The sequence below is a fragment of the Cetorhinus maximus genome, unplaced genomic scaffold, assembly GCF_964194155.1.
Source record: "Cetorhinus maximus unplaced genomic scaffold, sCetMax3.hap1.1 HAP1_SCAFFOLD_1823, whole genome shotgun sequence".
Classification (NCBI taxonomy): Eukaryota; Metazoa; Chordata; class Chondrichthyes; order Lamniformes; family Cetorhinidae; genus Cetorhinus; species Cetorhinus maximus.
The window spans coordinates 7,497-26,730 of record NW_027597763.1 but is presented as its reverse complement, the minus strand read 5'-3'; the positions used below and the strand labels follow the sequence as shown (position 1 = coordinate 26,730).

Below are 19,234 nucleotides of genomic sequence, written 5' to 3'. Positions count from 1 at the left end.
TCTTTAAAAAATACAATGTTTTGGCCTCAACTACTTTCTGTGGTAGCGAATTCCACAGACTCACCGCTCTCTGGGTGAAGAAATTTCTCCTCACCTCAGTCCTAAATGGTCTACCCCATATCCTCAGACTGTGACCCCTGGTTCTGGCGGTTGAATTGATTATGACCATTAAGCTGGCAACCTGTCTTACCCCTTAGATGCAGAAGATACATATCATGGGTGGAAGAAGCCCATGGTGAGGGTGCCTGCCATCAGGAAATTTAAAAAGTAGAGAAGAACGAATAGTTTATTTTAAATCAAAGACTTTTGCAGTTTTCATTTCTGTCTGCAATATTTTGCATTGATGCTTTATTGGCAAGTAATTGGAAATAAACTTTCTAGAATAGCCCATTCTCTATCTTCGCCCACCACCTTAAATATCATCTCCTTGGTGTTAGCAACTATACCATGCTAGCGGCATAAAGTGCATTTCGAATGGTGAACAGAAGTAAGTCATTCCAGTGAGAGGCATGTAACAGCACCATCTGTATTTGTAGTAATGTGTCAAGCTGAGAGCTTGGCTGTGTGTGTGATATTTGCTACTGATAATTTCTTCTGAAATGGTTATGATACAAGAAAGCATACTTTAATGAAAAGATTGCTGTTTGTGGTATATATAAACGATTTAGACTTGAATGTAGGAGGGTTGATCAGTAAGTTCGCGAATGACACGAAAATTGGTGGGGTGGTGAATAGTGAGGAGGATAGCCTTAGATTACAGGAGGATATAGACAGGCAGGTCAGATGGGCTGATCAGTGGCAAATGGATTTTAATCTGGATAAGTGTGAGGTGACGCACAAGGCATGGGAATACACGATGAAATGTAGGACCCTGGGATGTACCAAGGATCAGAGGGACCTTGGTGTGCATGTCCACCGGTCCCTTAAGGTAGCAGGATAGGGAGATAAGGTGGTTAAGAAGGCATATGGGATACTTGCCTTTATTAGCCGAGGCATAGAATATAACAGCAGGGAGGTTATGCTGGAACTGTATAAAACGCTCTTTAGGTCACAGCTAGAGTATTGTGTGCAGTTCTGGAATCTGCATTATAGGAAGGATGTGATTGCACTGGAGAGAGTGCAGAGGAGATTAACCAAGATGTTGCCTGGACTGGAGAGTTTTAGTAACGAGGAGAGATTGGATAGACTGGGGTTATTTTCCCTGGAGCAGAGGAGATTGGGGCCGGGGGAACATGATTGAGGTGTATAAAATTATGAGAGGCATAGTTAGGGTAGACAGGAAGGAACTTTTCCCCTTGGTGGAGGGATCAATAACTAGGGGGCATAGATTTAAGGTAAGGGGCAGGAGGTTTAGAGGGGATGTGAGGAAGAATTTTTTCACCCAGAGGGTGGTGGGAATCTGGAATTCACTGCCTGAAAGGGTGGTAGAGGCAGAAACCCTCATAACATTTAAGAAGTATTTGGATGTGCACTTGCGATGCCATGGCATACAAGGCTATGGGCCTAGTGCTGGAAAATGGGATTAGAATAGTTAGGTACTTGTTTGAACGGTGCAGACTCGATGGGCCAAAGGGCCTTTTTCCGTGCTGTCGACCTCTGTGACTCTGTTGAAGTTTATGTTCTTCCAGTTTGATAAAGGTATAAGTGAGCCAGCTGCTTGAACGAATGTTCCTTTTCCCTTAGTGACTTATGAGTATATTTTCCTTTCAGGAAAATCTGCTGAGGCAGGCTGTGACTGGGACCAGTTCCACTGCGATAATGGAAAATGTATCCCTGATATTTGGAAATGCAACACGATGGACGAATGTGGTGACAATTCTGATGAAGAGCTATGTGAGCGATCAATGCCCCCAACTGCCTTTCCATTTCAGCCTTGTACCTACGATCAGTTCCAGTGTCTCTCAAGATATACTGCAGCTTATACGTGCTTACCCGAAGCCTTGCGTTGTGATGGCAATATTGACTGCCTTGATTTGGAAGATGAAATAGATTGTGATGCCCCTAGTTGTGGGGATTGGCTGAGAAATTTTTATGGCACATTCAGTTCTCCAAATTATCCAGCATTTTATCCACCTGGGAGTAACTGCACATGGCTGATAGATACTGGAGACCGACGGAAAATTATTTTGCGTATCACTGACTTTAAGCTGGATGGCACTGGCTATGGCGATTATGTCAAAGTGTATGATGGCCTGGAGGAAAATTCACACAAGCTGCTACGTGTCCTGACGTCTTTTGATTCCCGACCACCAATCACTGTCATCTCCTCTTCTGGACAGGTGCGAGTACATTTTTATGCTGACAGGGTAAATGCAGCCAGAGGTTTTAATGCGACCTACCAAGTTGCAGGGTTTTGCCTTCCATGGGAGATTCCTTGCGGAGGCAATTGGGGCTGCTATACTGAACAACAGCACTGTGACGGTTATTGGCATTGCCCAAATGGACGAGATGAGCGCAATTGCAGCTCATGTCAGAAGGATGAGTTCCCCTGTTCTCGCAATGGTGTGTGCTACCCTCTGTCTGACCGATGCAACTATCAGAACCATTGTCCGAATGGCTCAGATGAGAAGAACTGTTTCTTTTGTCAGCCTGGTAACTTTCACTGCAAGAACAACCGTTGTGTATTTGAGAGCTGGGTTTGTGATGCACAGGATGACTGTGGTGATGGTAGTGATGAAGAGAACTGTCCTGTGATTGTACCCACCAGGGTGATAACTGCAGCAGTCATTGGAAGTTTAATCTGTGGACTATTACTTGTGATTGCACTAGGATGTACCTGCAAACTGTACTCTCTGAGAATGTTTGAACGCAGGTAAGTGTGTGTGAAGATGAAATATTAATGTGAAGATGAAATATTGATGGTTTCTGTACAAAATGAAGTAGAGTCCTTGCATTTCAATTGTCAGATTATTTATTTCAAGTTTATCTCTTGACAATTTGAAAAACCTAGCAGAAGCATTTATTCTTATATTGGGGTGAGGGGTAAATATTTTCTTATCTGTTATGTTCTAAACATTTTGGTGGTTTATCAATTTGAAGTTTGGAATAGCTGCTTAAGAAATGGAAGAAGAGAAAATGAGGAAGCAACTCAGTAGGACTCCTCCTATAAATCATAATTGTTAAGTAATTTTTTCCTTGGGCCTTATCTTGGAGAAACAATGATGCTTGATGTGTAGGAAACCGAAGCTTGGAGGCAAGGAGGGGACTTTTTGATTGGATGAGAAATTTGGCAAGAATGTCAGCAGGCTTGCTGGATGAACAATTATTTTCATGCAGAAATCGTTGAGCATGCTATTCCCATTATAATACCTGTGTTACAATCCTAATTTTGCAATGTCAGTGTTTATATCAGTTGACAGTGAGTCAACACTGCAGCTCGTAAATAATGGGAAGAAACTGATGGAAATAGTAAAACAAATATTGGCTCATGTTGTGCTTTTCCATTTCCTACATGATGCATGGAAGCTAGGTTGCAATCCTAAAATATATTGCATTACCCTTGTATCCCCTAACTCATTTCTAAAGCTGACCTACAAGGCCATCCCTTTCTTAAAGTTGAGATATTTCTGGTTTGAAATTTACTGCTTCAAAATATGTATTCATCATTCTCGGGGATGGATAATTTTTTTTTATTCATTCACGGGATGGACTCCGCTGGTCAGCATTTATCGCCAGCCCCTAATCGCCCTTGAGAAGGTGGTAGTGAACTGCCTTCTTGAACTGCTGTAGTCCATGTTGTGGAGGTATACTCAACGTGCTGTTATGAAGGGAGTTCCAAGATTTTGACCTAGCTACAGTGAAGGAACGCAATATATTTCCAAGTCAGGATGGTGAGTGACTTGGAGGGGAACTTCCAGGTGATAGTGTCCCCATCTATCTGCTGCCCTTGTCCTTCTAGATGATAGTGGTCGTGAGTTTGGAAGGTGCTGCCTAAGGAGCCTTGGTGAATTCCTGCAGTGCATCTTGTAGATGGTACACACTGCAGCTACTGTGCGTGGGTGGTGAAGGAAGTGAATGTTTGTGGATGTGGTGCCAATCAAGTGGGCTGCTTTGTTTGGACAATGTCAAACGTCTTGAGTGTTGTGGGAGCTGCACTCATCCAGGCAAGTGGAGAGTATTCCATCACACTCCTGACTTGCGCCTAGTAAATAGGCTTTGGGGAGTCAGTGAGTTAGTCATCGCAGGAGTCCTAGCCTCTGACCTGCTCTTGTAGCCACAGTGTTTATGTGGCTAGTCCAATTCAATTTCTGGTCAATGCTAACCCCTAGGATGGTAACCCCCAAGCTGGCCATAGCACTTGTGTCTGCAAATGGCATTGTTAAATAAGAGTTGTGTCCATAGCTATATTTGTAAAGCAAGCCAATAATGCATAGCTTTTTGTTTCCATTTTTAATATTCCCAAAGTATAAGATTACTGCAGATTTCATTTTCACACCCAGTATCAGGATGATTTAATCTGTGTCCAGATACAACATAATCCAGTGGCAGAACAAATCTCTCTCTTTTCTATGCCTGATAATAAATCTTAATCCCAACCTTAGAGCAAGAACGACTATTGTGCTCAGGATGGTTACCCTTGGACTCTCTCAATTAAGATTGTTTATTTGTATGGACTATGGGGGGGTGTTATCTTTTACTTTAGGAGTTTGGAATGGAGTACCAGTATGTTTATAATAAAGAGGGAGGTGGATGCCTGTGCTTAATAAAGTGAGAGCTCCTTAACCCAGGGCGTGTAAAGGCCGGTTGCGTCTCTATATCATGTGGCTGTTGGTAAAATTGCAACTTTGTTCAGGTAATTTGGAGGTCACTGTTTTTGAGGATGATTATAATCCACGCACCTTGGAATTTGCAATATTTAACAAATAGAATTATCACAAACACTCCCCTTAGTCTCAACCTGAATGTGGAGTGTCAATGTGACTGTGTGTGTTGTACAGGGTAATTTACTGTATTGATCTTGATTGTGAATAGTAATTTGGAATACTCGGTGATGCTTGTACAGTAGAGATTTCTAACAAGTAATATCAGCCATCACTCTAATTATCAAGTGTTTATCACTTCTGATTATTGTTAGCTGGCTAAATGCACTGTCTACTGTATGATAAATCATACAACTTGCATATTAATACTTCTGTGAAAGTGTGCTGCCATGTCAAAGTCTCCAAGAACTTGACGCAATGATGTGCACTGGCTTGTGTCTTATTTTGCAACAGAGCAATATGGGCAGAAAAGGCTGTGAATGATGCAGTTGGTGATTATTAAAGCTAGAAAATAACTATTTTATAAGAGATAAATGGGCATTAAATCAATAGGCACAGCGCCATTGACAGTCTTGAGACTAATTACATAGAATATGGACACATATTGTTATTAGGAATGTCTTGATCAAAAATATGAATGGAAATACTTGAAGCAATACAATAAGGTCTCAACCAACATACTTAATTCCTGTAATTAAGTCTACACTTCTAAAGGTGGTTCACAAAATTTCGCACAAGGTTATAAGCATGTAAGTACCTTCTTTGAAGCAAGGTCATATCTTCAAAGTAAATGTGGATAATATGTTTTATGAAAGCAATTGTTTAATTTCTAGTTGTTTCATTTCTTTCAAGATGGAGAAAGCTGAAAACCCAGTGGTGAAAGTTGGAGATAGTGGGACAACTTGTGTCAGCTTGTGTATAAAATTCATGTTTTTTTTATTTGTTCATGGGAGATGTGCGTCGCTGGCAAGACCAGCATAGCCCATCTTTAATTGCCCTTGATGTGTGATTTGGGGGAGAGCGGAGCTTGCAATTTATGGTGTTCCCACACATCTGCTGCCCTTTTCCTTCCACATGAAGCAAGTTGTGGGTTTGGAAGGTTCAGCTGAAGGAATTTTCACGAGTTACTGTAATGCATCTCATAGCTGGTACACACTGCTGCCACTGTGTTGAAGTGATGGAGGGAGTGAATGTTCAAGGTGGTGGATGGGCTACTAATCCAGTGGGCTGCCTTGACCTTTTTTTGTCGAGCTTCTTGAGTGTCATTGGAACTGGGCTCGTCTTCCTGACTTGTGCCTTGTAGATGGTGGACAGGCTTTGGGGAGTCAGGAGGTGAGTTAATTGCTACAGAATTCCCAGCTTTGCAATGCTGTTGTTACCACAGTATTTATCTGGCTGATACAGTTAAGTTTCTGGTCAATGGTAACCCCCCAAGATGTTGATCGTGGAGGGATTCAGTGATGTCAGTTCACCAAAACTCGGGGGTAATGGTTGGATTTGCTCTTTTTTTAAAAAAAATCGTTATATTTATATTGATATATAACCAGTTGATTGGTAGTAAGAATATTTCTGAAAAGAGAGACATGTTGCTGACGTTTTTCATCTTGCTCTCATCAGGACAAATGCAAGAATGCCAAATTTCAAACGATCACAACAATTTATAATACAGGAGAAAAGGGTGCTGATTGTTTGGCATGTCAACCACTGACTTGCTTTGGCAACATGTCTGTCTTTTCAGCAATATTAATATATAAATAAATTTCGAAGAGTTGGCACAGGAAAGATGAGCCAGATGGCCCTCTTCTGTGCTGTATGATTCTTTGTTTTTTTAAGATTGGAGGATGATTTTGGGATCTTGCGCTTGCAGGGAATGGTGGCCATTGTTCTCACACATCTACCTGTGCTATCTTAGGCAGTGACATCCTCACTGGGTATGTGACTTAATTCCAGAGGTCGCCACAGGACTATAGATTTTTTCCCCCATGTTTTTCCCATCCCTCTTTCTTGTTAAAGCATGGAACTTAACATAGTTTGCCAATCACAAGACCTTGAGAGGTCTCCTACTTGACATAAAATAGCAAAATTTGTGTGAAGTAGTATGTGGGAGGAAATCTGTTTGCACTTGTGAATTTTTAAAAGTAATCATTCAGCCCTGCCTATGCTTCACATTTAAGATATGCCACCCCCACTACTTCTCTTGCCACTGTCCACCTCAATGCTCCTCACTTGACACTGCATTTGTAATCAAACTGTGAGCAGGAAGGAGAGCTTTGTGTTTGTTAACTTGAAAGATCTCTACAGAAGAAATCCATCAATAAACAAATGATTAAGTCTTCCAGTGATCATTGTTTTAAAATACTCTGCAGATTTGTGCAGGTATTTTTGAAAAAAAAGTAGTTGGTCATGCACAAATTGTGTAAACTTTGTGGTGCTCTTGAGAGTGACAGATGGTAATTTTGCATACAAATTGTTGTGGTAGTGTTGAAGAATCTATACCATATGTCATGTTCCTAAAACAACAATGCAATACACTCAGAACTGAGCAGCGTTGTTGTATTAGCAGTTTTATTCTTCAGAGTAAAATAGTTCTCCGGTTTAGCTTGATGTATTTGAATTAAATATATCTAAACCATTAACTTGTCCCATTTGACCTGCATAAAAGGTCAATAAAAACAAAGTGCTGGAAATACTCAGCAGGCCTGGCAGCATCTGTGGAGAGAGAAACAGTTTCAAGTCAAATATAACTTTTCTTCAATAACTGCTACTGAGTTTGTGTCAGTATCAGGAGATCTCAGTTGTTTTCATCCTTGTTTATAAGGTCTTTTGAAACCCATTTGTCAAGAGTTGAAGCTGAACTGCTGCGAAGAGAGGCTCCTCCATCCTATGGCCAGTTAATTGCGCAAGGCTTGATTCCCCCAGTAGAAGATTTCCCTGTTTGCTCATCAAATCAGGTAATGGCTTATCATTTTTGATTTACCTTGTATTTGACACATTCTTGCTACAAGCTGTATTGTTTCAAATTTTTTTTGTACATGTAAGATTCTGAGGTTGCAAATGCCTTCTTCAATATAATTCTAATCAAATGAACCATGACCTTGCTGTAAACCAGTGAGAAGTCTATTTGAGTACAAAACCATTATGATAATTAGCTGTGTAATTGAACAGAACCTGAATTACTGTGCCATCTTTTTTTCTGGAAGCATATTTACCTAACCATTGGGTATTCAGTTACAGTTTGTTTTCATGAGCTTTTTTCAGCTTGTTGATCTGTGGTTTTGCATATCTGCTGTCAGGACCAAATGTAAACATTAGGTCAAACAGGATTAGGGTGATAATTGAACTAAGGGAGAGAGGCTGAGAGAGCAGGCGGGTAATGGTCATTACTCAGTGACTGGATGATTCTGCCAACATACTCGCTAGCAGAGAGTGGGATGCCACCAGCATGGTGAAGGAGGGTGTCATTGGCATACTGAGATCATTCTGAGAGTGGCACAACCCTGATGGTATAGAAGGAGGGGTTGACTGAGGGTGAAGTTAATGTACTAAATGCACAAGTTGGGGAACAATGTTGTTTGAGGGCACACCAATTTTCATCAAAATAAACTTGAGACATGGAGAACAAAACCATTGGCTTTGGTGTTTACAGAAACACATCTGAGTTAACTAATGTTACATGCCCAATGTATGACTTTATTGTAGCGCAGCTACTGGAAGTACGAATGGGCATGTTTATAATGGAAGACGTAAAGGGGAGGAGGCCAACAAGGTATTTTTTAAAAGAAAATTTGGAATAGAATGCTGTAACCCAGTTAGTAATTTTATTGTAATTCTAGTCAATCTCCTGTGGCTTTTGAGCAACAAGGCATCCAGATCACATACACAAGACAGGCAGGGTCCAACGGTGGAGGGGAAACTCAGAACCAGAAAAAGGCAAGGGGAAAAGGAAAGAGATAGGAGGGGGAATAGAATGTTTCTATAACTCCCATCCACAATAAAAGGAGATGAGAGAGAAGGATGGGGTGGGGAAGAGGAGGATGATTGGGGAACATGGACAGCAAGGGAGAGAGCGAATGAGGAGGGGTAGAGACGTTTAGGTGATTAGTAATCCGAAGGTGGTGTGAGGCAACAGTTTCCAGGGCCTGTGTTGATGCTCTGCTGAGAAAGTGCTCCTGGGATAGTCTCACTACTCACAGAACCAAAGAATGGTTACAGCACAGAGAAGGCCATTTGGCTCCATCATGTCTATGACAGCTCTCTGCAAAAGAAAAATCAGCTAGTTCCACTCTCCAGTCCTTTCCCCTTAGCTGTGCAAATGTTTTTCTCTTCAGGTGCTTATCCAATTTCCTTTGAGAGCCTATATTGAATCTGCATCTACCACACTCTCAGTTGCATTCTAGATCCTAACCACTCGCTGCATAAAAAGTTTTCCCTTATGTCACTATAGGTTATTTTTCCATTGACCTTTTATCAGTGTCCTCTGGTTCTTGACCCTTCCACCAATGGAAACAATTTCCCTCTATTTATGTCTAGATTCCTCATGATTGTGACCATTTCTATCAAATCTTCTCTTAACCTTCTCTAAGGAGAACAGCCTGAGCTTCTCCCATCTATTCACGTAACTGAGATCCTTCATCCCTGGAACTATTTTCATTAATCTTTTCTGCACCCTCTCTAAAGCCTTCAATCCTTCTTAAAGTCCAGTTGAGGCCAAACCAGTGTTTTATAAAGGATTACTGAACTTCTTTGCTTTTGTACTTCATGCTTCTACTTCTAAAGCCCAGGATCCTGTATGCCTTTTTTAACTACTTAATCAACCCACATTGCCACCTTCATTGATTTGTACACGTTTACCCCCAAGCCCCTCTGCTCCTGGACCCTTTATTTTATATTGCTTCTCCTCATTCTTCCTACCAAATTTATTACTTCACACTTCTCTGCATTACGTTTCATCTAGTCTTTTGCCCACCCATTTGAACCAGCCTGTCTTTGCCCTCTTGAAGTTTATCACTGTCCTCCTCACAGTGCACAACGCTTCCAACTTTTGTGTCATCTGCAAGTTTTGAAATTGTGTCCTGCACCCCTAAGTCTAGGTCTATTAATTTAGATCAAGAAAGGTCTTAGTAATGATCCCTGGGGAACCCCACTGTATACAGTCTGAAAAATAACCATTCACCACTACCCTGTTTCCTCTTACTCAGCCAATTTTGTATCTATGCAGCCACTGTCCCTTTTATTCCATGACTTCAAATTTACTGACAAGCCTATTATGTGGCACTTACACAAATGCCTTTTATGTGGCATTATGTATACCACATCAACTGCATTACCCTTATCAACCCTCTCCATTACCTCATAAAATACTCAATCAAGTTAATTAAACTGGATTTTCCTTTAATAAATTCATGCAAGGCTTCCTTAATTAACCTGCATTTGTCCATGTAACTGTTAATTTTGTCCTGGATTATTGTTTCTAAAAGCTTTTCCACCACCAAGGGTAAACTTACTGGACTTTAGTTGTTGGGTTTATCTTTACACCCTTTTTTTGAACAGGGGTGTAACATTTGCAATTCTCAAATGCTTTGGCACCATCCCTAATACTAGGAAGGACTGGAAAATCATTGCCAGTGCATCTGAAATTTTCTCCCTTACTGCCCTCAGCATTTTTGGATGCATCTCATCTGATTCTAGTTACTTATCAACTGTAAGTACAGCCAGCCTTTCTAATACAAATTTTTACCCCAGCAATGTCTCATCTACCTCTTCTTTCACTATGACTTGGGCAGTATCTTCTTCATTGGTAAAGACAGGGGCAAAGCATTCATTTAGTACCTCATTTGCGCCCTCTACCTCCATGCGTAGATCCCCTTTGAACCAACCCCTCCCCTTACTACCTTTTTTACTATTTATATGCCTATAAATGACTTTTGGATTCTCTTTTAGGTTAACTGTCAAACTCTTCTCATATTTGTTTGTTCCCCTCTGAACTTTCTATATTCAGCCGGGTTATCAGGTATAATATAAATATGGCATCTGTCACGCACAGCCCTTTTCTGCTGCTTCATAATCTCTATCTCTTTCATCATCCAGGAAGCTCTGTTTTTGCCTCCTTGCGGTGATGTGCCTCGACCGTATCCAAATTATCTCCTCTTCAAAGGTAGCCCATTGTTCCTTTTAAGTTTTGCTTGCCAGTCTGGGCCAAATCTGTTCTCATCCCACTGAAATTGTCCCTCCTCCAATTAATTATTTGTACTCTAGATTGCTCCTGATCCTTAATGAGGGTTAAGGGACCTAGATCAATTTATTTGTCAGCTCACTAGGAAGGCAGCGAAGCCTGAAACACTATTGTTGTGGGCATGGTGGAATTGGTTTGGGGCATGACATGGGCTGGTGAATTGGTCATTTTGGTGGGGTGGTGAGGAGACAGGGGGAGAAAAGCTGCTCAGTTTGGGCTGTACATTGGGAGGTTGAATGGGAGAAGTGAAATAATCCTGCTCTGTGATGATGGAAAAGGATTACAAAGTCAATGTGCTTGTCAACGGGAGCTAGGGGCCAAAATTCAATATGTTTCATAGCTTGGTTGGAGGGTGCGGTAGTAGCACAGAAGCTGTCTGTAATTTCAAATTACTGCTTCTAGGAGGAAACTATGGAGCACAAGTTGATTGGTTGAACTGGGAAATGTCATGGTCAGTTCCAGTTCTGTTCAATTACAAAGATAAACAACTCATGAATGGAGAATGAGTAAAATTCTGAAGGCATATGTTCAGTAACTTGTGGACCATGCAGATACTAAAAGATACCAGAGGTACGGTATGAGCTGGAAAGCTGTCTTAGGGTCTGCCCAAGGGATCAGATGGGGACTGAAAGAATTGACACACATTTCATTTTATTCCCAGACTTTAAAACATACCTAGTTTATTTACTTACACCAATATAGTTCTTCACAGAGAACAACTAGCGTTTGCATAATAAAACGCCTGAAGGTCTTAAAGAAGGACAGAAAGTTAAAGAGACGGCGAGGTTTAGGAAGGAACCAAGTCACAGAATCATTAAGGTACAGAAGGAGACCATTCAGCCCATCGCGCCCATGCCTGCTCTGTAGAGCAATCCATCAGCCCCATTCCCTCGCTCTATCCCCACAGCTCTCCAAGTTGATTTCCCTCCAGTGCCCATCCAATTTCCTTTTGAAATCATTCATTGTCTCCACGTCTACCAACCATGTAGGAAGCAAGTTCTAGGTTATTACCACTCGCTGCATAAGAAAGTTCTTCCTCACATGTCCCTTGCATCTCTTACATCTGTGCCTCCTAGTCCTTGTGCCATCAGCTAATGGGAACAGCTTTTCTTTGTCTACCTTATCCAAACCTGTCATAATCCTGTATAATGTTAATTTAATAATGTAGGCACTTAGGGCCTAGGCAGCTGAAAGCACAGCTATCAATGATAGAGTAATGAAAATTGCATAGGAGGTAAGAATTGGAGGAGTGCAGAGAGTTCACAAGGTAATGGGGCAGAAGGAGTTTTAGAGATAGGAAGAGGCAAGGCCAAGGTGGGATTTGAAAATAAAGATGAGGATTTTAAAATCAAGGCATTGATGGATTGTGTTGGTCAATAAGTACAGGGTGATGGGTGAACAGGACTTGGTGCCGTTAGGATATAGATAGTAGAGTTTTGGATGAGCACAGGTTTACAGAGGCTGGCCAGGAAAACATTGAAATAGTTGAATCTAGATGTCGCAAAGGCATAGATGAGGGTTTCAGCAATGACAGCAGCTTGTACTTATATAGAACCTTATAGTGTAATAAAAAGCCCCATGGCGCCTCACAGGAGTGTCACAAAGCAAAATTTGACATCAAGCCCAATTGAAGACACTGGGACAGATGACCAAAATCTTGGTCAAAAAGGAGCGCCTTATAGGAGAAAAGAAAGGTAGAGAGAAGGAGCGATTTAGTGAGGGAATCCCAAAGCTGAGGATCTTGGTAGTGAGGATACAACCATCAATGGTGGAACAATTAAAATTGGAGGTATTCAAGAGGCTAGAATTAAAGGAGTGTAGATATCTAGGAGAGCTGTGGGGATGGAGGAGATTACAGAGATAGGGAAGGGCAAGGCCATAGAAGGATTTTAAAATATTATTGGGAATTTTATAATCGAGGCATTTCTTAACTGGGAGCCAGTGTAGTTCAGCGAGGACATGTGAATGGGACTTGATGCAGGTGAGGACATGGGATGACCTCAGTTTATGGAGGGTACAAGAGTAGCCAGGAGTGCATCGAATAGTCAGTCCAGAGGTAACAAAGGCATAGAGGAGCATCCTACACTTGTTCCCCTCTTGGCGGAGGCTCACTTGGCTCTGGCTCCGGGCCCTGTGAGATATGCCTATAACTGCATCTGGATCTGATTTCAACTGAGGTGGGTTTACACCCTGAGAGTGGCTGGCACTGGTTGGCAGTAGCCCAGACTCGTGTGTGTGTTTGCGTGTGCCCCTCCCATCCCAGTTGTGGAGAGCAGTGGTAGAGCATTATCGTGCCTGTTTTATTAAATTCTGTTTGGTACTTTGAATTGATATTTCTAACAAGTTGACATAAACCAGAATTGCAAGATGTTATTTATCCTGCACGGTGACGAAACACTCATCCAGATTGTCACTGAAGTTCAGTTGGCTTATAATTGAAATTCTTGATTAGATTACAACATTGAATCCCATTCCTTATTGAACATTTTCTGTACATTTACATCCATACTCTTTCCCTTTCGCCCTCTGATTTCTGTTTCATTGCATCAAATAGTTGGAATTTGAGATGAATCTGATCTTAGTTTATTATTGTAAATTGGGAATTGTATTTAGAATCCAAATTTGAGAGAAAATACCAAAAAAAAATAAGGAAGCATGGTATCCTGAACTCATGTGCAAATGAAAAAGGAGTTCCTGAAAATCAAAAAGTTGCCCCTGAAACCCAAAAATAGCCCTCAAGAAAATCTCAAGAACTGGGGGATGGTTGGGTTGGTTTATGTTGACCCTGTGTTAAACCTCAGTTCACCCAATTCTAGGCACCACATTTTAGGAAGGATATTTCAAGGTCTTGGAGATGATACAGAGGAGATTTCTTTGAATGATACCATGGATGAGGGACTTCAGTCATGTGGTCAGACTGGAAGAGCTGGAATTGTTCTCCTTGGAGCTGGGAAGATGAAGGGGAGATTTAGTAGATGCGTTTAAAATCATGAAGGGTTTTGATAGAGTAAATAAGGAGAAACTGTTTCCAGAGGCCACAGATTGAAGCTAATTGGCAAAAGAAAATGGTGAGATGAGACACATGTTTTTATGCAGCAAGTTTTCATGATTTGGAATGCACTGCACGAAGGTTGGAGGAAGCAGATGCAATAGTAACTTTCAAAGGGGAATTGGATAAATATTTGAAGGGAAGAAAATTTTGAGAGCTGCTGGAAAAGTGCTTGAAAGTAGGAATGATTGGATATCTCATTCGAAGCGATGGAATATCATCGTCCTAAGCTGTAAGATTCTATTATTCTATGATACAGTGGACAGAATATTCAACTGCAAGTAGATTCAATCATTTTTGATTTAACTACTAATCTGTATATTAATTACTGTTGGTTGACCACTGACACTTATATGACTTTTAAAGTTCAAAAACTTACTACAGTTAAATTTTGCCACCTTTGTTATGGGTTTTCCCACAGATTTTATGACATAGGAATTTTCAGGACATTTTGAAATGGAAGGCTGCACATCATTCAATAATTTTAATGGACAATAGGAAGTTTTCTTTTCAGATGTTGTGATTAGCAAGTGCAGGAGGATTAACCAATCCTTAAAATGTAATAAAGTTCAATTCTTGTAATAGATTAATTGTATTAGATCAGGATGTCAGCTGGAGCTGTTAATTATTTAGAATGATGTGTCAAATTGAGAAAATGAGTGTCTCTGAGAAATTGAGCTTTTTAGCTCAATTTAATCAAGATTAGCATTTGCTATCTGGGTGTTTTGCACTGAAGAATTCAAGCATGACAGGTTTGTTAGTGCTGCACATAACTGTACTGCTAACACACACAGGCACAGAAGACAAAACTCTGGGTTTGTATAAGCCATGACTATATGGTGAATTATCAATTCCAGCAGATTGAAGCTTGACCGAGATGTGGATTGTGTGGTTCCATATTAGCTATGTACATCTGCCTGAAATCTATTAGAAAGAAGCACTGCCTAGGATCAGAGTGAAGCTGGACAATTTGGCTGGATTTTTCTCCCCCCATTGGAGAAGCATTTCCTGCATTGCGATCATTTCATTCGCAGAGCAGGATCATGATCACTGAAAGACCCTCTAGCTGTAACCGAGCAAACGTGTAGGACACCCAATGCAGCAGAACATAAGTTAATGGGGCAAACACTCTGCCACCTGACCCTTTTGATTATTTAAAAGTTAGGGTTATCAATGAGTGTAGACCTTCAAGGACAAGGTGAAGTTTTCTTTGCTTAGACCCCTTCCATCTTTTGCACTGCTGTCCCATGGTCTGCTGCCACCTCTCTCTCGGGGATTCCCGGTGTCGCCATTAGTAGCGGTGTGGAAATTGGGAAGGTTCCTGTGTCCTGCTCCCTCCATCATTTAAATGCATCACAGAAAAAAAAATTAAGAGACTGTATCCTTGGGACAGAGGAGGGAAAAAAAATACTGCTGCCCTGGTAGAGTTTGGAATGTGATGGTGGGGCTCACAACCCTTCATTTTCTAGTGCTAATTTTGCATGGTATAGCGGAGAAAAAGTCTAGCATAGTGTGCCAGGCAACTGGACCAAAGAAAGGAAAGAAAGAAGATATTTTTAAAAGGCATGCACATATAGCAAGAGCATTTGGTTTAAAATAGCATGCTGCTCAGATACAGCAAATTATTTTAGATAGTACAGAAAATGTAGAACTTGTAGAAAAAGCACTACCTGTAAATTTCAGCTTTACAAATAGATAATAACCAGTAATTACAATGATATAAATTCATCATATTAGTTTTGAAATGACCCAAATTAGTTTTAACATTTACAATAGATTAATGCAGGAGTTCCCAGTGCAGCACACATTTCTCTTTGATATGTGAATATTTCTAAGTGTTTTTCTTTTCCCTATTAATTATAGATACGGCAATTACAATACTAGCTTAAACTCCGATGGTGTTGCATCATGTTTGTTCTTTTATTCACAATGTCTCATGGGTGTAAAATTTCATTTATCAAAGTAAAACCTGAAGATAGTAGTGTAGTATAAGTTAATGCCATCTGCAGTGCAGCTGTTCAACATAAATACAAAGGGTTTAGTTTATTGTTCAGGATTAATAGCTGTTTTGTGAAAGCTTCATAGTTCAGTTCGCCTCAACAATCAGGGGAATTGCTCAGGGATTTGAAATTTGGACCCAAATAATCATCCTTACATGTTTCAGCTTTTAGATGCACGTACATGAGTTTTTTGGAGGTCTTGTGTTGCAGTGGGTAGTGTACCCGCCTCTGAATCAGAAGCTACACCTTCAAGTCCCACCTCAGGACTAGATAGCCAAGGGAGGTGTGTTCATAATGCAGCCAAACAGGTTGATTATCAGCCTGCAAATCCTTTTAACACACGCCAATGACAGACATTTTGAGTGGGGCAGATTCCTGGTCAGCCATGTGATGGAAAGTAAGTTGGAGCCTCTACCATCACTATCTATAACTCCACACTACAACATGCATGTAAAAGTGCATGTTACAATAGCAACTCTGACTCCGAGTGATCTGTAACACATCACCGCCACATGAGTTTTGCCTGTTCGACTCCCAGTGACTTTCTGGTTTCTGCTACATCATCCTCTACATGCTCTCTAACTGGAAACTTAAATTGTAGTTTTAAACTAATTATATTTTGTGACTATTTTGCCTGTATTTCTTTTGAAGACTTCAGTTCATAAAGTAACACCAATGGCTTGTGGACTGCCATCTCCACTATGTAACTTACACTGTGTAATTTTCCGCTGTGTGACATGTGCATTGCTTAATGCAGGGATCAGAAATTTGCAAATCTGGGAAAATATAAACTTTTCATGTGATAATCATTACCGCCATCGCATTAACTCACAGCATTGAAAGCCAGTTTTCAACCCTGTTCTAAAATGTGACCACACTGAAAACCTTGGTGTAGTTGGGATCTGTTTTATTCTCTATTAAATTCTGCATAAATTTTCTTTTTAACTACACTATATTTTAATTTTCAAAGCAGCTTGGCAAATGTATGAAGTGCTCTAATATTTTGAAACGCAACCTCAGAAAGCTGAATTTTAAAAAAAACAATGAATTGGGTCAATCAGCGTGTATACGTAGAAGGCAGGAAGTACTGGAAGTATATAACAGTCCAATCTGCACCTTGTATTAAAAAAAAAACAGGTTTTGGGATCATCCGACTTGTTTTCATAAATATTTTTTCATATAATCTAATGTTCTTCCTTCACTCAGAGTACCAAGACAAATTAACTACATTCTGGTACATTGTTTGCAAAATTGCTTTTTATTGTAATTTTTGGTATAAGAAATTCCTTGAGGATTCTGAAAGATGTGATGTGAAACCATTTAAACTAAAGTTTTTGTGAGGTTTGCTGCTGGACCTAATTCTCTTCAATTACATTTTAGGCATCTATTTTGGAAAACCTCAGATTGGCAGTACGGTCACAGCTTGGATTAACCTCTTTTCGATCCACTACATCCAGTAGGCGATCTAACCTGTGGAATCGTGTCTTTAGCTTTGCAAGATCCAGGAATTCAGGGTCTTTGGCACTTGTGTCAACAGATGGAGGTGATGCAGCTGGTGAACAGAATGTTACAAGGGAAACAGAAAGGAGCAGTCTGCACAGAAGTCTTCAGGCACTCGACTCTGATGAAGCAGATAGAGATGGTGAGCAGAGAGATATGCCAGGTGCGGTTGGTGGTGTAGCAGCCCCTCTACCTCAAAAATCTGCACCAACCTCTGCAGTAGAAGCTGTTGTAGGAGCAACAGGAATTTCCGCTGGCTGCCACACTAATGTTGCTACTGAAATAGTTCCCTCACAATCGAGAAGCACAGAGCAGCCAAGCATTAGTCCAGCACGACAGCAGTTGAGCAGTGCACTGAGCAGGGTAACTCAGAGTTTGCGCTGGGTGCGGTTTTCTATTGGGAGATACAATTCAGGTCAGAACCAGAGTCCCTTGCGACAGCTTGATAATGGAGTGCGTGGAAGAGATGATGATGATGATGTTGAATTGTTAATTCCCATTTCTGAGGCAGCATCGGATATGGATTCGAGGGACCGTTGCAGACCAGTAACTGAGCCTGGCACCAATAGGGTACAGGGAACTAGACAACATTATATTTCAACTCCTCACAGAGAACAGTCTAATAATAGAGATGGGCCTTGTGAGCACTGTGGAATGGTTCATACAGCCCAGATACCCGAAGAGTGCCTAGAAGCAACACTGAAGGGTGAAGCCAGTGATGACGAATCCTTGCTTGTCTGCTAGATGTGCAATACATCGACTAATTTTATTTATGCTCCTGTCGGTACAGTGCATATTGTGAGTTTTAAGTTCTTTTGGTACTTGAAAAGGAAACCGGATTTGTCTGACTGTGCGATACACTATTTATTATATTTTACTTTGATTTATGGGAGTCAACTAAGTGCATGGTAACATGTCCCATGCAGTTTTTTTTGGTTTGTATCATGCATTCAAGATATGTACGTATAAATTTGTTTTAAAATGTGGAATGAAAATAAATTATAACTTAAGTTTCTGCATTTACACTTCCTTTTCCTAGCTGTTTCTAAAATATTGTCTTTATTTATTCCTTTTGTCATAAATAGCATGTTTTATGATTTTTAACTATTAGAATTGTTAGGTGCCCTGAAAACTGAGTCTGGAACATGAAGAGTAATGTAAACACAAATAAAAATCCACTTTTACAGTAACAAAGGTTTTTTTTACTACTGCTATCCTTTTCTATTTTCCTCCATGCATCAAGAGAACTCCACAGAAGGTGCAACATTTGTTCAGGTGCCTTCCATCAATCATGATTCTGAAGTATTATTTTTACTTGAATAACTTGAGATATTTTGACTTATCTTAACAATTACTTCCTGATAGAGTCATGCCATTTGAAGATGGGCATGTGATGATATACATAAATGAACGTTCTGCCTAAAATATTTGATATAGCTGCTTCTGGGGACTCCAGGCAAACTTTCTCAGTAACATTTTTAAATAGTAAATAGAGTTTTTTTAAACTCATTTTATTTTTTGGATTGGTTCAAACTTAGCTCAAGAATGGCAGTCAGCCAGGATACTATTGGGAAAAAAAAATGGACTGACAAACGAACTTCTTGGTGCACTTGAGGATTTAATCCTACCACTTTGCATGTTCTGAGTGAGCTAAAGTATTCAGTTCACATTTCCATCCTTGGGTTCATTGTTG

The 19,234-nt window shown here is 40.4% G+C and overlaps 1 protein-coding gene across 1 annotated transcript in view; it reads left to right on the top strand.

Annotated features, from left to right (window-relative positions):
• Positions 1-18,735, top strand: part of lrp12 (low density lipoprotein receptor-related protein 12) — a 57,953-nt gene extending 39,218 nt beyond the window's left edge. The window contains exons 5-7 of the mRNA XM_078537042.1: positions 1,711-2,812; positions 7,579-7,711; positions 17,422-18,735. Of these exons, the coding sequence (XP_078393168.1) occupies positions 1,711-2,812; positions 7,579-7,711; positions 17,422-18,285 (2,099 nt within the window). The 3' untranslated portion in view covers positions 18,286-18,735. The remainder of the gene's footprint in view (positions 1-1,710; positions 2,813-7,578; positions 7,712-17,421) is intronic.
• Positions 18,736-19,234: the final 499 nt, after the last annotated feature.